Source organism: Podarcis melisellensis, assembly GCF_964234715.1.
Source record: "Podarcis melisellensis genome assembly, chromosome: 5".
Taxonomy (NCBI): Eukaryota; Metazoa; Chordata; class Lepidosauria; order Squamata; family Lacertidae; genus Podarcis; species Podarcis melisellensis.
Genome location: NC_138537.1, coordinates 79,702,638 through 79,719,699, shown reverse-complemented (window position 1 = coordinate 79,719,699; position 17,062 = coordinate 79,702,638). Strand labels below are relative to the sequence as shown.

Genomic DNA, 17,062 nt, shown 5'->3' with positions numbered 1-17,062 from the left:
TCTTTGTTCAGACCAGGTCTCTCCATGGTTTTAAGTTTGGTGATAAGTTGCAATTCAGCAGCTTCTCTTTCCAGTCTATTTCTACACATTTCCCTGTGTAGTTGTATCCTTCATGGAAAAATAGTGAACCACTCTGTTGGAAAGAGTGTTGGGTGATGTTTTTGGTTTTTTCCAGAAATGTTTGCAATCTCTCTGGCAAATTTGTTTATAAGCTCTTGGGTTTAAAATACTTTAAGAGTTCATTGCTCACTTGGACCCATTCAGTTTTAACAGCCATTTAGCATTGTCATTTCCCCTGATGAATACTCTTGATTACCAAGACTACCATGTTACTTGGTGTGGATTCAAAAATGATAAACCGGTTGATAAGTTTGAAGCTTGCCTGGTTGAAGCCGAAAACCATTACATCCAAAAAACGTATCAGTTTTATTTTATTTGCTGATTCAGCCATTCTGTCATAACAAGTTTACTGTACAAGGAGTTTGATATAAATATTACAGTTGTTAACCTTGAGAAATAAACATGGAAATAACTGGACTGCTGATAGTTTTCAATGCATACCGGTAGTCTGTTGCCTGCTTTTAAATTTCCGATGTGTTTTGAGCAGGGCCGTCTTTACCCGGGGTGCAAGGGGTGCAGGGCACCTGGGCACCAAATTCTGGGGGGTGCCAGCCTCCACCACTGAAGCCGCCTATATAATAATAATAATAATAATAGTAATAATAATAATAATTTATTTATACCCCGCCCATCTGGCTGGGTTTCCCCAGCCACTCTGGGCGGCTTCCAATCAAGTGTTAAAAACAATACAGCATTAAATATTAAAAACTTCCCTAAACAAGGCTGCCTTCAGATGTCTTTTAAAAAGAAGATAGCTGCTTATTTCCTTCACATCTGAAGGGGCAGGGCGTTCTACAGGGAGGGTGCCACTACCGAGAAGGCCCTCTGTCTGGTTCCCTGTAACCTCACTTCTCGCAATGAGGGAACCACCAGAATGCCCTCGGTGCTGGATCTCAGTGTCCGGGCTGAACGATGGGGGTGGAGACACTCCTTCAGGTATACAGGACCTAAGTGTATTGTATTGAGCTGCTATGTGGCAGCAGGGTCAGTGACACCTTTGACACGACTGATCTCGCGCCGCCTGCCTGGCAGCAGCAGGCAGACAGACAGGCGGCGTGAGATCAGCCATGTCAAAGGTGCCGCTGACCCCGAGTGAAACACGTATATGCACGCTTTCAAGGGCCCTCCCAGCTCCTCTAGAAATAAGAGTGCTCCTACAATGAAAGGCTGCCTGAGATGGCTGTCCCAAACATGTGCACAATGCCCACCTGTCTCATCTTTCAGACACCTTCCTACAACCGTAAGCACATGCACATTGATAGCATTGTACATATTCTGTAGGAAACTGGATATACACATTTAAAATTTGTCCATTCAGATTATGTAGAAAAATTAATATTCCTTAAATGTCAGTGAATGAATTAGCATAGTATATTGCAGCAGAACCGAGCATACATTGTGGAGGTAAATTGTGGCCATTTTTAATTAGGCGGTCTTGGCAATTGCACAAGCTATTTGTTTTTGGGGCAGGCTGATAAGTTTCTAAGAAAGATTAGGAGCAGAAACAAAGTCTTCATACTGTTAGAATAGCTGATTTGAGTCTGTTAGTGAAAGGAACACATAACGGACTCTTAAGATGAACCCTGGTTCAGGTGATGTCAGTAAATCATGAGCTTTGCCAAACTGCAAGCTCAGACATTGGAGATGGGATGTAGTTTTGAAAGGTAGTTTGCAACATAGCAGTTTCTGGATTTTTCTTCACAAATGCCATTTCAGCATAAAAGCAAGAGATAGAAATCCAGAAGTTATTTTTTCAGAAACATCTGTTAAGAGGTCTGAATGCAGCCTATTTTCAGACTCTTAAATTATTTTTGGTAGGGGCATGGTGACCTAGTCCTCAGTGGACTGAGTAGCTGAGCAGAGCTTTGACATCATTAGTCTTGATGGGATCTGTAAAAATCTACGTAGGACTGGTGATTAATTCTCTAGCAGCTATGCATGATAACTCTGTTTGCTCATAGAGAATTATAATCTTCTGACAATCTTAGCAAATTCTGGGTGTTTCTCCCCACCTTCAACCCTATGCTATGCATACTTACTTGACAGCTGTGTGTTGGACTTCTGTGGGACTTAGTCCAGGGGATACTTATATAGTATTGCAGCCTTCAGGTATCTTAACACTTTCAAACTATCAGTACAGAAAGACAGGTGTTGTCTTTATTCTTACTCCTTTTGGGTTTTTAATCATTAATGTTGTACAGTCATACCTTGGGTTAAATATGCTTCAGGTTGAGTGGTTTCGGGTTGCGCTCCACGGTTTCGACGCTTGCACATGCGCAGACAGTCAAAATGATGTCACGTGCATGCGCAGAAGCGGCGAGTTGCAATGCGCAGGCATGGGTTGTGTTCGCTTCAGGATGCAAACGGGGATCCGGAACGGATCCTGTTCGTATCCAGAGGTACCACTGTATAGTGCTGGCCACATTATTGTTATATGTTTACTATTAACTAGAAATTGTGCGTGTGTGGAGGGGTGTTAAGTGGAATGTAAGTTGAGCAGTAGGCCTGGGCGATGTATTGATACATTGCCTGGAAACCTGTTTAAAGTTAAAATCGCAAGAGCGATTCCAGAATTTTGGAGCAGGAATCCCCGTGTTTGCGTTTACAGTGTCACGCAGTGCCCTGGCTGAAGTGCTCCACTCAGAACAACGCTGCCCGCCCTGGCCTTGTTGCCAGGAAGCAGCAGGAGCTGTGTACAGTGACGCTGATCATCTGCATGGCTGGCAACTGCCTCCTACTTCCCTGCCTCCTTTCTAACATCATAATCTATTGGGATATCACAAGTTTTAGCTGGCGATATATTACGATATATTTCGAAAGCAAATTTTCCTAGCCCTGTCAAACATTTAATGTGCATGACAGCTAGTCATTGCGCACATTCACTTGGCTTGATGGAGAATGTGCATATAATGCTTCCATGAAGAGGGAATAGTGCACATTTCCTGGTCAATATGCATAATCTTCAACAGGCCTTGGAGAATATGTGCATATTGACTGCTTGCGTGTTTCCCACAGGCATCCGGTTGGTCACTGTAAGAACAGGATGCTGAACTGAATGGGCCATTGACCTGACCTAGCATTATTCTTATTAGGTTTTTTCCCCTTCTTGCTTTTATTGTGTATTTTGTGTTTTTATCTTGTATTTTTAATTTGTGAACTGCGCTGAACTCTGCGGGTGCAGGGTGGTATTAAATAAATAAATAAAGTAAAACAAAACCTTTTTCCTTCCAGTAGTTTTCTGGAAAATATTTGGCAAAACTGTCATCCAACTTCGCCGCTGATAAATACGATATAGATTTTAGAGAGGCTGTTTTTGCACAGCTCTATGAAAAACTATTCCCTTAAACTTACCCTTTTGATCCTTTCCAGTTAAGCAAATATTTAACTCAAAATTTTCTCTGAGCAGCATTTATAAAAATTTCTGCAAATGACAGTAGTGTTTGTTTTAATTAGATCTACCACAGTTCATTTTCTATCAAGGAAACTGATGGAGAGAAAATTATTTACCTCCTGCAATGGGCATTTTTGAGTCCAGCTATGGAAATAGTTTGCTACTATTTGGTTTCTGTAATGCATATTTGCTCTTTGGAGACAATACAAGTTTATTGTCAGTGCTTGCCAAATTTGTCATCCTTTAGTTCAGGACTTCTAAATGCTCGCAGATTACATTAAGGATACGGGAACTATTTAGAGGGAAAAAATGATAATGCTTTCTAGTACTTGTTCCTTTGCAACTTCTGCTTCTCCCTCTCCTCCCAAAAACCTTGGATGAATTATGTACACTTAGCCTTTGATAAGCCTAAGAAGTAGCATCTTTTTTCTTTTTCAAAGAGAAATTGGGAATGGTCGTTTCAATTGCTAACGGATACTTTTATAAAAACTGTATTTGGTAGTAATTATAATGAAAGCTTTCTTGAGAGCCTGATGTTGCCAAGAAGCAGGTTAGACTTAAATGAGTACAAATTTGTTCTATGAAAGTCAGCCAGCTGATTTTAAAGTATTGATCTTCTTGAAGAAGGATCAGTCGCAGCTTAACACAGTCAAGCCAAGTCATCTGCTGCTTAGTGTAGGACTTGACCTACTAAGCATCTTAATCTGTCAATAAAATTCTACAATAGATAATGAAGGCAGGAGTCTGATTTTCATTTTGAACATTGGTTACTGCAGTCTCTCTCTCTCTCTCTCTCTCTCTCTGCCCCCTCTCCCTGCAAGAGTGCAATTTACAACTTGGCTAGCATTTTGAGAATAGGAGACACACTTGGGTTGGTGCTTTTGTTGCAGAAATAGTTAAGGAACTGCCTTGTAGAATCAGATCATTGTTCCATCTGCTGTGACTCGCAGCAGCTTGTCTAGCATTTGGCTAAGGTCCTTTCCTCATCTTGGTACTTGACATACGTTAAGTGGAATTACGAGGGGTTGAATCTGGGTTTTATATATGAGAAGATTGTGCTCTGGAGTTCCTTTCACATTTTCAATCTGAGTTGAGTTGAGTTTGTTTGTTTTTCTACATAATAACGTACCTGGCTGAGCACCATCCTGAATATTGACACTCTCCTCACAATGTATAGTAATTCCTGAAGCAGTGGAATTTGTCACTGAGTTTAAAGTCTGTGACTGAATCAGTTCCTCCTGTAAATTGTTCCTAAGGTTATTACCGTACTGAGAGAGACAAAGGGACACAATATGAACTGTTCTACAAGAAGGCAGATGATATGGAGTACAGGCATGTCACACTGTTTCGTCCATTTGGGCCCCTAATGAAAGTGAAGAGTGAAACTGTTGACATCTCCAGGTCAATAATAAACATTATTGTTCCCCTTGCTGGAAGGACGGAGGTTTTTGCACAGTTCATGCAAAACTTCAGGTAAGTGCTTCAGAAACTAGGCCCTATACCAATCCTATGTAGTCATTTTCCTACAGTAGAAGGCAAATACAGTGAATCTTCCAATCAGCTATAACGCTTAGTGGTATTGTAGAACACTGGTAGTTCCAGTATGGAGAAGCATCTTCTCAATTTAAAATCTGAGATGCTTTTTTGCCTCTGAAATATAGGGTAGTGTGCAAAATGTGACCATAGATTGCTGGAGTATTTGGTACCTGATGTGGAAAGCATTAAACACTAGCCACATCTCAAGAAGCAGTAATGGGAAGAAGGCACAAAGAATGAATGAACTGCAGCCGTTTGTCATTCATTTATAATGGACATCACCCCTATAAGCCTGGTATTCCCGACAGTGCAGTGACTTAGTGATTAATTTGGTCAGATTGCTTTCTAGGATGCAATAGGTAAATGTATTTGTAAATAGAACAAATCCAGTATGCGATATTTGCTATTTTAAATTACAAAACCCCTTGTTAAGCTATTGCAATACCAAATACTTGTTTTGCTTCTCCAGGGAAGTGTGCATTAACCAGGACAAGCGGATTCACCTCACAGTTGTATATTTTGGACATGAGGGTCTTTCTGACGTCAAGAGCATCTTAGAATCAGTTGCTAGGTGAGTTGAAAAAGTTCAAACTTCTTATTATGTAAAAAACAAAGCAGCAATTAGCTGTTTAAATATGTCTTAATGAGGTGCTGGTATAATGCTTCCCCCAGATAAGGCAAAGGGTTTTGATGACTGTCTGGGGTGAGTAGAAAACCTTCAGAGAAGCCCATGCAATGTTATCACTTTGCATTTTAGTGAGTGAGTAGCAAAGTTTTTATTTTTCTGAATTTATTTTTCAGCGAAATCAATATTCTACTGTTCCTTTACAAGAAAGCACATTGCAACAAACCACAACAAACACAAATCAATGCAAAAACCTCACATAAGAATAAACAGCCTTTGTTTAAAAAAGCAACAACCAGAGGGGAAAAAGACCCCAAACTCAGCAGCAGCAGAAATAGTAGAATCAGCCATTACCAAAAGCTTCCCAAAACAGCTGTTTCTTTATTTCATATAGCTGTATACTGCTTAATACCAGAGCAGTCTCTAAGCAGTTTCTAAAAAGATGTCACTGCTGGTAGTGTTGAGGCCAGGTTGGCATTTCTGGGGGAAACAGTTCACAATAACTGTATTGGGGACATCTTTGTTCTCTATATTCACTGAATTCATGTAACTGTTAGATAGCTTTTTTGAACAAAAATCCTTGGTAGCTCTAAGATTTGCTGATGTGGCATTTTTTTCTAAAGCATAAAAATATCCTATGCCAGTAGGAGATTTTAAATGACAAAATAGAGGATGCTGATAAGCGCTCAGAGACTTCCATATGTGATTATGGTTCTGTGTTCAAAATACATCTACATTGGTAAACGGGGGGTTTTTTTGGTGGGGGAGCAGTAATTTACAACAAACTTATTGCAGGCAAGGTGTTTCAAGTTTTTCTTGAAACTATTTAATTTAGTGGTAGAAGTGAAATCTTGCTACCATCTTGATCCTATATATTTCTGTTTCATATCTGGGAGAAACTCTTTTTACCTGGAGCAGAATATAGAAACAAAAGATAAAAATGTATTGACTTGCAAAGAAGGCATCAAGAGTTCTAGATACTACAGATAACATTTTAATTTGTAGTGTGCCACTACAGATAACATTTTAATTTGTCACCTGGTTGCCCTTGCTTTTGACAGAATCCAACAGAAACATATCCCAATTGGCAGCAACCATAAGTGCAAAACCTATTCCATAAAAGAGATAGAGCCCAGGCTGTATATGAAACACAGTTTCCCTAGCTGAAGCTGACGTGTCATGAACTGAACATTTTAACATCACTCTTTCTCTATGTCCCCACCCCTCTTTTTTTTTCCTTAGAGAGGCTAACTTTCATAATTACACCCTGGTTTCTTTGAATGAGGAATTCAATCGTGGTCGGGGACTAGATGTGGGTGCCAGAGCCTGGGAAAAAGGCGAGGTCTTGATGTTCTTCTGCGATGTTGATATTTATTTCACAGCCGAGTTCTTAAATAGCTGCCGCTTGAATGCTGAGCCAGGTATGTTCACACTAGGTTCCTAAAGTCAGCAGAGGCAGCCAAGGCTTCTGGAAAGTGGGAGGGCTGCAAGTCCCAGCAGCTCTACTCAATACTGCTTCTCAGTGCTCTTCCCATAGAAGTCTCTGCTATCATCCATGATAGTTAAATGGAATGAAATGGCTCAGAGGCAGGATTCCTCCACCTACCAGATCCTGAGGACAAATAGGAATGTTGTCTCTATGCATCACATGCATAGTTCCCGCTGGCCACCATGAAAAGCATAACACTGGGATTTGTTAGGGACTGGAAACTTGAGTATAAAACAAAGATGGGAACTGAGCTTCAAATAGTGGAGTGGCATAGGCCACCTGGTAGAGCATTCGGCGCTGCATGCAGAAGACCCCCAAGTTCAACTCACAGCATCTTCCATTAGCACTGGAATGTCTCCTGTCCGAAACCAGAAAGCTGCTGCCACTCACGTAAACAGTTATGAGCTAGATGGACCAATGTTCTCACTTGGATTAAGCAGTTTTCTATGTTCCTGTCACCTATCTTCTCTTGCCCAGCACCCCCACAGGCAGGGGACAACCCCACTGTGCATTTTTAAACTGGCACTGGCACCTCTTCATTAGATCCTACTTAATAAAAGAATTAAATCTTGGTCTCTCCAAGATGTGACACACTAATCACTATCCAACACCCTTGGCAAGAGCCACGTCTGGAATTGGCCCAAAATTTACAGCAATGGCAAAGACTATACCTTTTATTTTAGAGGGATGTTGAGGTTAGGAGTCATGTGTCTTTCACGTACTAGTGCTTGACCCTTTTGAAAGTTTTATTTATAGTTACCTTCATCAGAACGATCTCCTCCAGTCAGGAATAATTTTGAACACTGATGCTTTTAACTCCTCAGGTTATTTGATGCTCTCGTTCCAGACCCAAATATAATATTTGGCTGTGCATGCTTGGTTCCATTCCGCCTTTGTGCTGTGATTGATGCATAACATGGGTTTTTTGAGCAAAAGTCTTAAGAGGCAGACTTTTTTCTTTTCTTTTGCTTGTTAGATGGATTACTGTTTAATAAAAAAAAATAGAGGAAACGTGCAGCTGCTTTTTTCTGCCCAAAGATGTCCCATAAGGAGTAACGAATCTCTCCTGTCTCTGTAGGGAAGAAAGTTTTCTATCCTGTGGTATTCAGCCTTTATAATCCTGCCATTGTCTATGCTAATCAAGATGTGCCACCCCCTGTGGAGCAGCAGTTGGTAAGTGACTGGAGTTTAAAGAAGCTTAAAAACCTTGTTCTCCATATTAACCGTAGCAGCTTCAATGCAGTGTTTGATGGAAGAACTGTTTGTCGTGGAAAGTAGGTCCTTTAAATTTAGCTCTGCTGAGCCTTCTCCATTAAGCAGAGAGGACAAGAGTCAGATCAAAAGAAAAAGAAATTTGAAATATTTAAAACACTGCATGGGATGATGAAAACTTATGAATTCAACACTCAATGAAACATAAAACAAATGTGTAAATGAGCACATTCATTTACATGCCAAGGAGCATGTAAATCATTAAATGCTAGGTAGGGGAAATTCAAATGTGAAATAAAGATTTCAGCAATTTACTCAAGAGCAATCAACTTAGAAGAATTTGGGAATAAAAATAATTAACCAAACAGATACTAGTAAGCCTTAAATTGCATACTCCTTAAATGTTCCATAGTCCAATAAGCTTCCTAAATTCCCAACTATTCATCCGGTTAACCTAAAGATAAAAAATGGAGAAGGAAAATTATAGCTTTATCCACATATAGACTGGTGCTAATGCCAGTTATCCTCTTCATCATAAAATTTTATTTGTATCTTGCCCTCCCTGGCCAAAGCCAAGCTCAGAGCGGCTAACAACAAGTAAAAATAGCAGAGTGTACATAAAATCACACAGTCAATTAATTAAAATACATTCTAAAATCAATTCAGATTCAAATTAATGGCAACCATTGGGCTAGAGTTGTATGGAGGTTATAGAAGGAGAGAGGGAGTCAGACTGGTCAAGCCCAGCCTAACCTCCCTGTGGCCCGGGATCTCCAAGATGTTTTTATTTGAAGACCGTAAGGTCCTCCGTGGGACATACCAGGAGAGGCGGTCCTGTAGGTACGAGGGTCCTAGCCCGAATAGGGTTTTAAAGGTTAAAACCAGTACCTTAAACCTGATCCTGTACTCCAGAATTTACCCAATACCCTTCTGTAAAAATGACAATAATTCAGCAGCATCTATGAATGATGCATACAAACATCATGCAAAGCTTGCAGAGTTTTGTGTTCAGTTTTTTTAAAAAAAAGTATCAGAGAGTCAGTGGTCAAAGGTGAACGATTCTTCCACACCATTTGTGGAAGAATAAAATGGCATGTTCCTAAGTGTTTGCTTCATTAAAGAAGAAAACAGAGAAACATTAGATGAGGGCAAAACTGGAAATCTGTTACTGTGTAATGTGTAGCACACTGGCTGGAGTACGAGGTAGGCTAAGGTCCTATTCATGCTGCGTGTAAAGCTGTAAAATAGGGAGCCTCCACAGCTGCAGGCCTATATGGTCAAGGAAGCCTGCTAAAGCTGGGGATCACACAGGAAGTTCATAGAAGGCCAAGGAGATAGAAGAAGAGGAATTGCGCTGTGTGTTTCTTTACACAGGGTGATTTGATTACTTTTCCCCCTACTTCTGCCTGCCAAATGTCCCTATGGAAGTGCCGCCAGCAGCATCCCAGAAGCATAATGCCTTCAAACTGAGCTTTGTGGGGCTGAGCCAACCCAGGATCCTTAAATCCTGTGTTATCCCTGCTGCTGCATCAGGTGTGACCTGGGCCCAACCAGTGCACCAGTTCCAGGCTGGCGTTGCAGTCATTCTGCCACTGCTTCTTCATGAAGCCAGGCTGAGGGTGGGGCGAGTTAGGATTGCTTCCTTAGTCTCACTTCAACTTGAACTTGATTGTACAACGAACATGGAAATCCCAGCGAAAACACATTCAGGGCCCATTACGACCGTATGTTCTTATAGAGAAGCAGGTAGTCTACATGCCATTTTTGGAAATAAACTCCTGTTGCCTGTTATGCCAAGTTTTGCCTTGATGCCGTTGTTTCAACTGCCTCTTGGCACTGCAAATTTTTGTATGATTTCACTAACACATGCATTTTTATGGACCCTTTACCCTGGCGTATGCATTTTTGTACATGCTACTTGGCCAGACAACTGCAAAATTTGAAGGACATTTTTTGTGCTTCGCTTCTCAGATTGTTTTGGAAACTGCCAATTAGGTAAAGGTAAAGGTAAAGGTACCCCTGCCCGTACGGGCCAGTCTTGACAGACTCTGGGGTTGTGCGCCCATCTCACTTAAGAGGCCTGGGGCCAGCGCTGTCCGGAGACACTTCCGGGTCACATGGCCAGTGTGACATCGCTGCTCTGGCGAGCCAGAGCTGCACACGGAAACGCCGTTTACCTTCCCGCTGGTAAGCGGTCCCTATTTATCTACTTGCACCCGGAGGTGCTTTCGAACTGCTAGGTTGGCAGGCGCTGGGACCGAGCAGCGGGAGCGCACCCCGCAGCAGGGATTCGAACCGCCGACCTTTCGATCGGCAAGTCCTAGGCGCTGAGGCTTTAACCCACAGCGCCACCTGTGTCCATTAGGTACCTTTAAATGCAAATCGAATTGAAATTCTCCCCCATCCCTAGTGGGTGGTGAGTGAATTGTTTACTGGGATAATTAATTTCAGATCCTGTTTCTTCTCGAAATGCCTAAATATGCATACTTTTTATAATTGTAGGTGCACAAAAAGGATTCTGGTTTTTGGCGGGATTTTGGTTTTGGAATGACTTGTCAGTATCGAACAGATTTCCTGGCTGTCGGTAAGATGCTTTGCTTTATGATTTTTGTCTTGGATTTTGTCAGATATCCTCTGTTTAATGATTGACATGGGAATGTTGCTTCTTGCTGGATATTCTGCACCAATACCCAGCTCAAGTGACTCTTGCTCTCACTAAGGAAGAGAAATTATTTCTTCCAGGAAACTATTACTTTACATTATTTCTGTCCGGCCTTTCAGTCTAAAGACACCCAGGGCATACTTAATTAAATCATGGTCCTTGAACTTTGTAGGGAAAAAATGTGTGAGTTATTCACCCATGCAGTTTCTTACTTGAGCATTTAAAAAGCTAGCACAAGCCTCACAGCTTAGTTTTGTCTATATATGTTGGCACCACCTTGTGGCTTAACTGAGTTTTGATATTGTGTAATAGCTTTATGTCTTATTTTAGTACATTATTAATGCTGCTTTTAAAAAATGCAGTAGCACTGCATCAATATTTTTTTTGTCTTGCCTCTCTTCATATTTTTAATTAAGGCAAATTACTGTTTACTTCCTGTTTGTCTGTGTAAGCCTAAGTATGTGTGACTCTGCTCCAGCTTCTAGATTTTTTTGTTCCCTGTCAATGAAAGATGAGAGTGTCCATAGTGCCATAGGATTAGGTTATCTAAAGAAGAGGAACAATTGCTAGGGAAAGGATAACTGGTGGAGACAAATAAAGCCAATTCAGTGGAACAAGAGTTTGGGTAGGGAGATCAGAAACAATTCCAAAGAAAAAAAGAAAGGAATAACCACTTTTGCTATAGAATTCATCAGTCTTAGTAATTTTGTGTGTTCCCACTGATTGTTGTTTGGCTTTGGGGCCTAAACTACCGTATTTTTCGCTCTATAACACGCATCTGACCATAACACGCACGTAGTTTTTAGAGGAGGAAAACAAGAAAAAAATATTCTGAACGAAACAGTGGGTGCATGATTTTTATGGTTCATGCTGTGGCCACAGACATGTGATCTGATGGTGAGTTTGGGGTAGCCCAATGCAAAAATCCTGAGGATCCATGTGGATCCTTGCTTTGTAACCACGTTTTAAGTGGGGAGGGAAGGAAAAGCACTCAAGGGAGCACGCGTGGAGAAGGAGCTTTTCGGTGAGCTGAGCGGGGAGGAGGGAGGGAAAGAGCACTGTTGCTTTAAAGGTATACTTAAGCTACTTGCCCTGTGCCTGGGTTTTTTCCATTTAACAGTTTGCAGCCTTTTCCTTCCGCTCCTTGTTTTGAGGCAGAATAGATTTGAGCAAGTGAGGAGGACTTGGATTGCAGGGGATTCACCATTAGCTGTGTAAAAGTGCTCCTCCTTGCAGCCTGAGTGATAAGCAGCCACCAGCAGCAATAGAATGGAGCACAAAAAAGTGGTAGGGGCACTAGGACCCAGACAATGCTCGAATCTATCCTGCCTGAAAACAAGCTGCTCCCTCCCAGCGGATCAGCTGAGACGCGGGGATTTGCGGAGTTTTCCCCTCTCCCTCATCCCCAGCCTTTTTTCTTTAACTTCCTGGTTTTCACTGCGTGGCTCAGAGCTCGAGGTTGGTTTTATTTTGCTGCTGGTTGCTTAAATTTTATCTTTCCTGCCGTCCCTCTGCAGCCTCATTGCTCTGTTTAGAGAGCTCACGGACCTTTGCTAGCGTCTGTCCCTCCTCCCGTGTAAGCGGCTGCTGCCCGCTTTGCTGCCATGGCTCTCCTTCCCTCCCTCCTCCCCGGCTCCAGGTCGCTTTAAAGCAAGCAAAGCGAGAGCCTCGTAGAGTGTGTAAGCAGCTCCCGCTTTGCTTGACTGACGGCAGCCATGGCTCCGATCCGTGCATTCGCTCCTTAACACGCACAGGCATTTTCCCTTACTTTCTAGGAGCAAAAAACTGCATGTTATGGTCCGAAAAGTACGGTAACTCTTGCTGATTTTTAAAGGAAACTTTTAATTACAAAATTTAACTATTGCTGACAAGGAATTGCTCTTTTGCCGTGTCCATATTATACATTTTTTTGCTTTTAAACAACTCACGTTTTTCTATAATCTGGACTTCTCAGTTTATTACTTGTATTTTGTTGTACACTTGTGCTAATTATTTTAGTATTTTTTCTGCCAGAAAGGGTGCATTTTATGCTACTTCTGTTGTCAGGGAACTGCCATCGGAGCCAGAGGGAGAGGGAGGGCTCCAGAGGGATTCTGGAGAGCGTCCCGGGAGGGGAGAAGCAGCCCATCTTCTGGGGAAGGAAATCAGCATAGCACCAGTGGAGCAGGGGGGCAGATGGGGGAATTGGCGAGGTGGCTCCATGACTCCTCGCCGGAGACCAGCGGGGAGAGCACGGGTCCTCCGCTGCCCACGCCCTCCCTGCGCAGAAGGCTTCCGCGCAGAGAGACTAGGCGGAGACTAGGCGTCGAAGAGCTTCTTTGCTGGAAGAAGTTCAAGAAACGCCCACTGACGGATTCTGCCAGCGATTGAGACAGCCACGGGTGAGTGGGTGTCCGGACAGAAAGAGTTCACCCAGGTAACCCAGCCAGGTGTGGCACCGATTTACACACGAGCAACCCCTAGAACCATTACATCTGTTCTTTGTGAAGTATTGTGTTTAATACTGAATTTTATTCTTTTAATGCTTTTAATAAATAAAATAAATGATAAATTGCAATGACTAATATTTCTTTGCTTTATTGCTTGCTTTAACTGCAGTCGAGAGTAGAGGAGATTGTTGAATGGGAAAGTGTGTGTATAAATGGCAGTGCTTTCTTGTAAAAAATGCACAAATGTGTGTGTGTTCGTAGCTTCCCTTAATGGATCTGTTTTTTTAAAAAAGTTTTTTTATTCAAAATTAAAACAAGACACATTATCCAAAAATATATCATCCTTGTCCCCCCCCCCATTTTTCCTCCCTCCAGTCTTTGGTTTCTCTGAGACTTCTGTTGTCTGCATGTTACAAAGTTGTATAGATCCTCAAACTGTTTAGCTGATTATTATCAATAAAAAGTTTGTGAATGTTTATTCAAAACCTGCCAAGGAGTCCCTTAATGAATCTGGAAACGAATTCCTCCCTTTCAGGAATAAGATTTTATATGACTTCAGGACCTGAGTCCTAGCATGTGTGTGTAGCTTTCTTGCAGAGCTTATAGGCAATTGTTAGCTTATATCAGGGATGGGGAATATGTGAATCTCAAGAGATTGTTGGACTCAATTCCCTTAATCCCTTACCATTGGCTGACGTTGGTGGGAACTGGAGTTGAACAAACTTTGGAGGATTATGGGTTCCCCATTTTTGGCTTTCACCTATCTTTCAGTTACAAGAGTTCTCGGACTTCATTTTTTGCCATCTTCATGTTTTAAAAATGTCGAATACAGTGGTACCTCGGGTTAAGTACTTAATTCGTTCTGGAGGTCCGTTCTTAACCTGAAACTGTTCTTAACCTGAAGCACCACTTTAGCTAATGGGGCCTCCTGCTGCTGCCGCTGCACCGCCAGAGCACGACTTCTGTTCCCATCCTGAAGCAAGGTTCTTAACTTGAAGCACTATTTCTGGGTTAGCGGAGTCTGTAACCTGAAGCGTATGTAACCCGAGGTACCACTGTAACTGCTAAAGAATTAGCAGCAAGATGGCTGCACTCATTGTGCAGATTTTTCATGATTTCTGATGGATCTAGGTTCTGGAAGCTGTTCACAACTGAGAACAACAGTTGAATAATTCCAACTAAAATATAAGATGTGATCATCTTTGTTAAACAGGTTCCCCTTCTCTGTTAGTGATTACATACATAAAATTTTGTTGACTCCTAGGTGATTAGAATCTGAAGCTCTTCAGACAAGGACTTGCCCTTTATTACCTACCTAGCAACTTGAGATCTCTACTTTCTTTTAACCTTGTGAGTCCTGCTGGTTTATCTTGCTTGGAGATATAGGATCTTGAAAATGAATGTATCTTCTCTACACCTCTGCTTTTGAAGTAATTTGATTACGACATTTCTGATTTCTGTCTTTGATTTATTGCAGGGGGGTTTGACTTGGAAGTCAAAGGCTGGGGTGGAGAAGATGTCCACCTTTATCGAAAGTACTTGCATGGCGATCTAATTGTGGCCAGGACCCCGGTCCCTGGCCTCTTTCATCTCTGGCATGAGAAGCATTGTGCCGATGAACTGACTCCGGAGCAATATCGCATGTGTATCCAGTCTAAAGCCATGAATGAGGCCTCTCACTCTCACCTTGGGATGCTGGTGTTCAGAGAGGAGATTGAGACCCACCTGCGTAAGCAGGCGTACAGGACTAACAGTGAAGCAATAGGTTAAAATGATCCTCAGTGCAATCCTAAGACTCTTGAGCTGCTATGAACCAGCATCGTTCTGAAGCCTTAATTATAACTCAGCTAAAAAAAACAACGCAGTGCCTCTCTCTTGCTGAAGATGATTTCAAAGATCTATTTCTCTGGCCAGCTGTTACCTACACATTGCACCAGATCAGGCACTTGAGCGAAAGGAAGCATTTCAGTTTGCTTTTAACATGTCTAACTGCATGGGGGGTTGTGGGCAAGGGAACAAGAACTTTTCTGCATCTAGATCTTTCTTTTAACATTTTCATTTTTCAGATTTGCATTATGTGGGAATAAGAGTCACAGCTGAATGAAAAACTGCCTTCTCCACTGCCTATCATTATTCTGTGCTGCTTGCTTCACTGTAGTTTTTTTAGAAAGGGACACTATAAGTACGTACGCATTCCGTGGGAAGAATAAAGCCCTGAGGCAAGAGCCCGTGGAGAATTATATGCAAAAAACCCCACCATGGTATGTTGTGCAGCCAGAATCACTGAATTCGCCTTATTAACCATCAGGTACATAAATCAAGTTGCAAAAATATGTATTTAAGGTATTTAAAAGAAAGGACGTTGAACAGTTTACAATAATATTGCATTGCTGTTCTTTATTGGATTGTAAATGAATTGAGCTTGTATGCTGTCTGCTTATCCTAGCTACTGGCCAAATAACTTTTTTTTGCATGTTTTGGGATGTAGAAAGAAATGCAGTCTTGAACATAAGCAGTTCATTTCACTGCCTCATTATTACACTGCCTCATTATTACACTGATATCCTTTGTTCTTCAGGTGAGTGTTGAAGTCTCTGTCACTTGGGAGAGGGGACAGGAGAAAAGACGGCAATCGCTTGCGAACTTGGGGCTGTTTTATTTTACTTTTGGCACTGGGCACAATCATGTCTCCTGCTTAGGCCCCATTGAAACGAACAAGAGTTGCAGAAAAGCAGAGCTGTGCTTTTGTGCAGTCTCTTATCCGTTTCGAATGGGGTCTGCAACAGGAACACTGGGAGCATTGTGCCAATTGAATTTGTGGGCAATGAAAATAATACGGCTTTTAGCTCTGAAAGACTATGTACTGTTTGAAAATAGTTCTGGACACTGATCTTTTTTAAAAACATGTAATTTGCCTTTATAACATTGTGAAGAACAATGTAACTTGTCTGAAGTGGAGAGAATGTAATGCAAGTTGGCTTGCTGTTGTCTTCTCTTTATAATTAAATTGAATACTACTGTGTTTTAATATAGGACTGGTTTCTTGTTTTGAGGTCATGAAGCAATGTGGTACAGCCCTAAAGTGCGTTGTGAATGCATATAGTGTAGTGTGGCCAGCAAAAAAGAAAGCAAATATTGTGTACTTCCAAAGATGCAAGTTTTGACTGTAGATTGAAGATGATGGCATATTTTCTGTGAGGAATCGTATGCATAGAAATCCAGTTGCATGAGAAATCAGGGAAGCTGCAAAGAACAGTCACAACAGGGTTTGTTTGTTTTTAAAACTCAAAGTGGCACCTGATATAGGCGCTGTTTTTCCTGCCTATTTCAAATAAAGAAGAATAATGGATTGAAGATGGAGTTGGGAAGCCACCCTTATTGGTTAACTATCTACACCTTGCTCCTGCTATAGCTGAACTGATTTCATTCTTCTGTACCTTCACAGGCTGATACCATATCTGTCTTTTTGGACAAAGGTAAAGAGCTATATCAATGCTGTGAGTTCCTGGTTTTGTTTTCCAGGAATGCCCCCACATTCCAACAACCTTTCATCAGCGTAATAGCAATACTCTTTCTTTGCTTTTAATTTCACGTTTTG

At 41.6% G+C, this 17,062-nt stretch overlaps 1 protein-coding gene across 2 annotated transcripts in view; it reads left to right on the top strand.

The window, feature by feature from the left end:
* The window catches only part of CSGALNACT2 (chondroitin sulfate N-acetylgalactosaminyltransferase 2), a 35,655-nt gene extending 19,163 nt beyond the window's left edge, over positions 1–16,492 (top strand). For both annotated transcript variants that reach the window (XM_081913698.1, XM_081913697.1), the window contains exons 3-8: positions 4,768–4,984; positions 5,517–5,618; positions 6,915–7,093; positions 8,240–8,334; positions 10,876–10,957; positions 14,942–16,492. In XM_081913698.1, the coding sequence (XP_081769824.1) occupies positions 4,768–4,984; positions 5,517–5,618; positions 6,915–7,093; positions 8,240–8,334; positions 10,876–10,957; positions 14,942–15,234 (968 nt within the window). In that variant the 3' untranslated portion in view covers positions 15,235–16,492. The remainder of the gene's footprint in view (positions 1–4,767; positions 4,985–5,516; positions 5,619–6,914; positions 7,094–8,239; positions 8,335–10,875; positions 10,958–14,941) is intronic.
* The last annotated feature ends 570 nt before the right edge of the window (positions 16,493–17,062 follow it).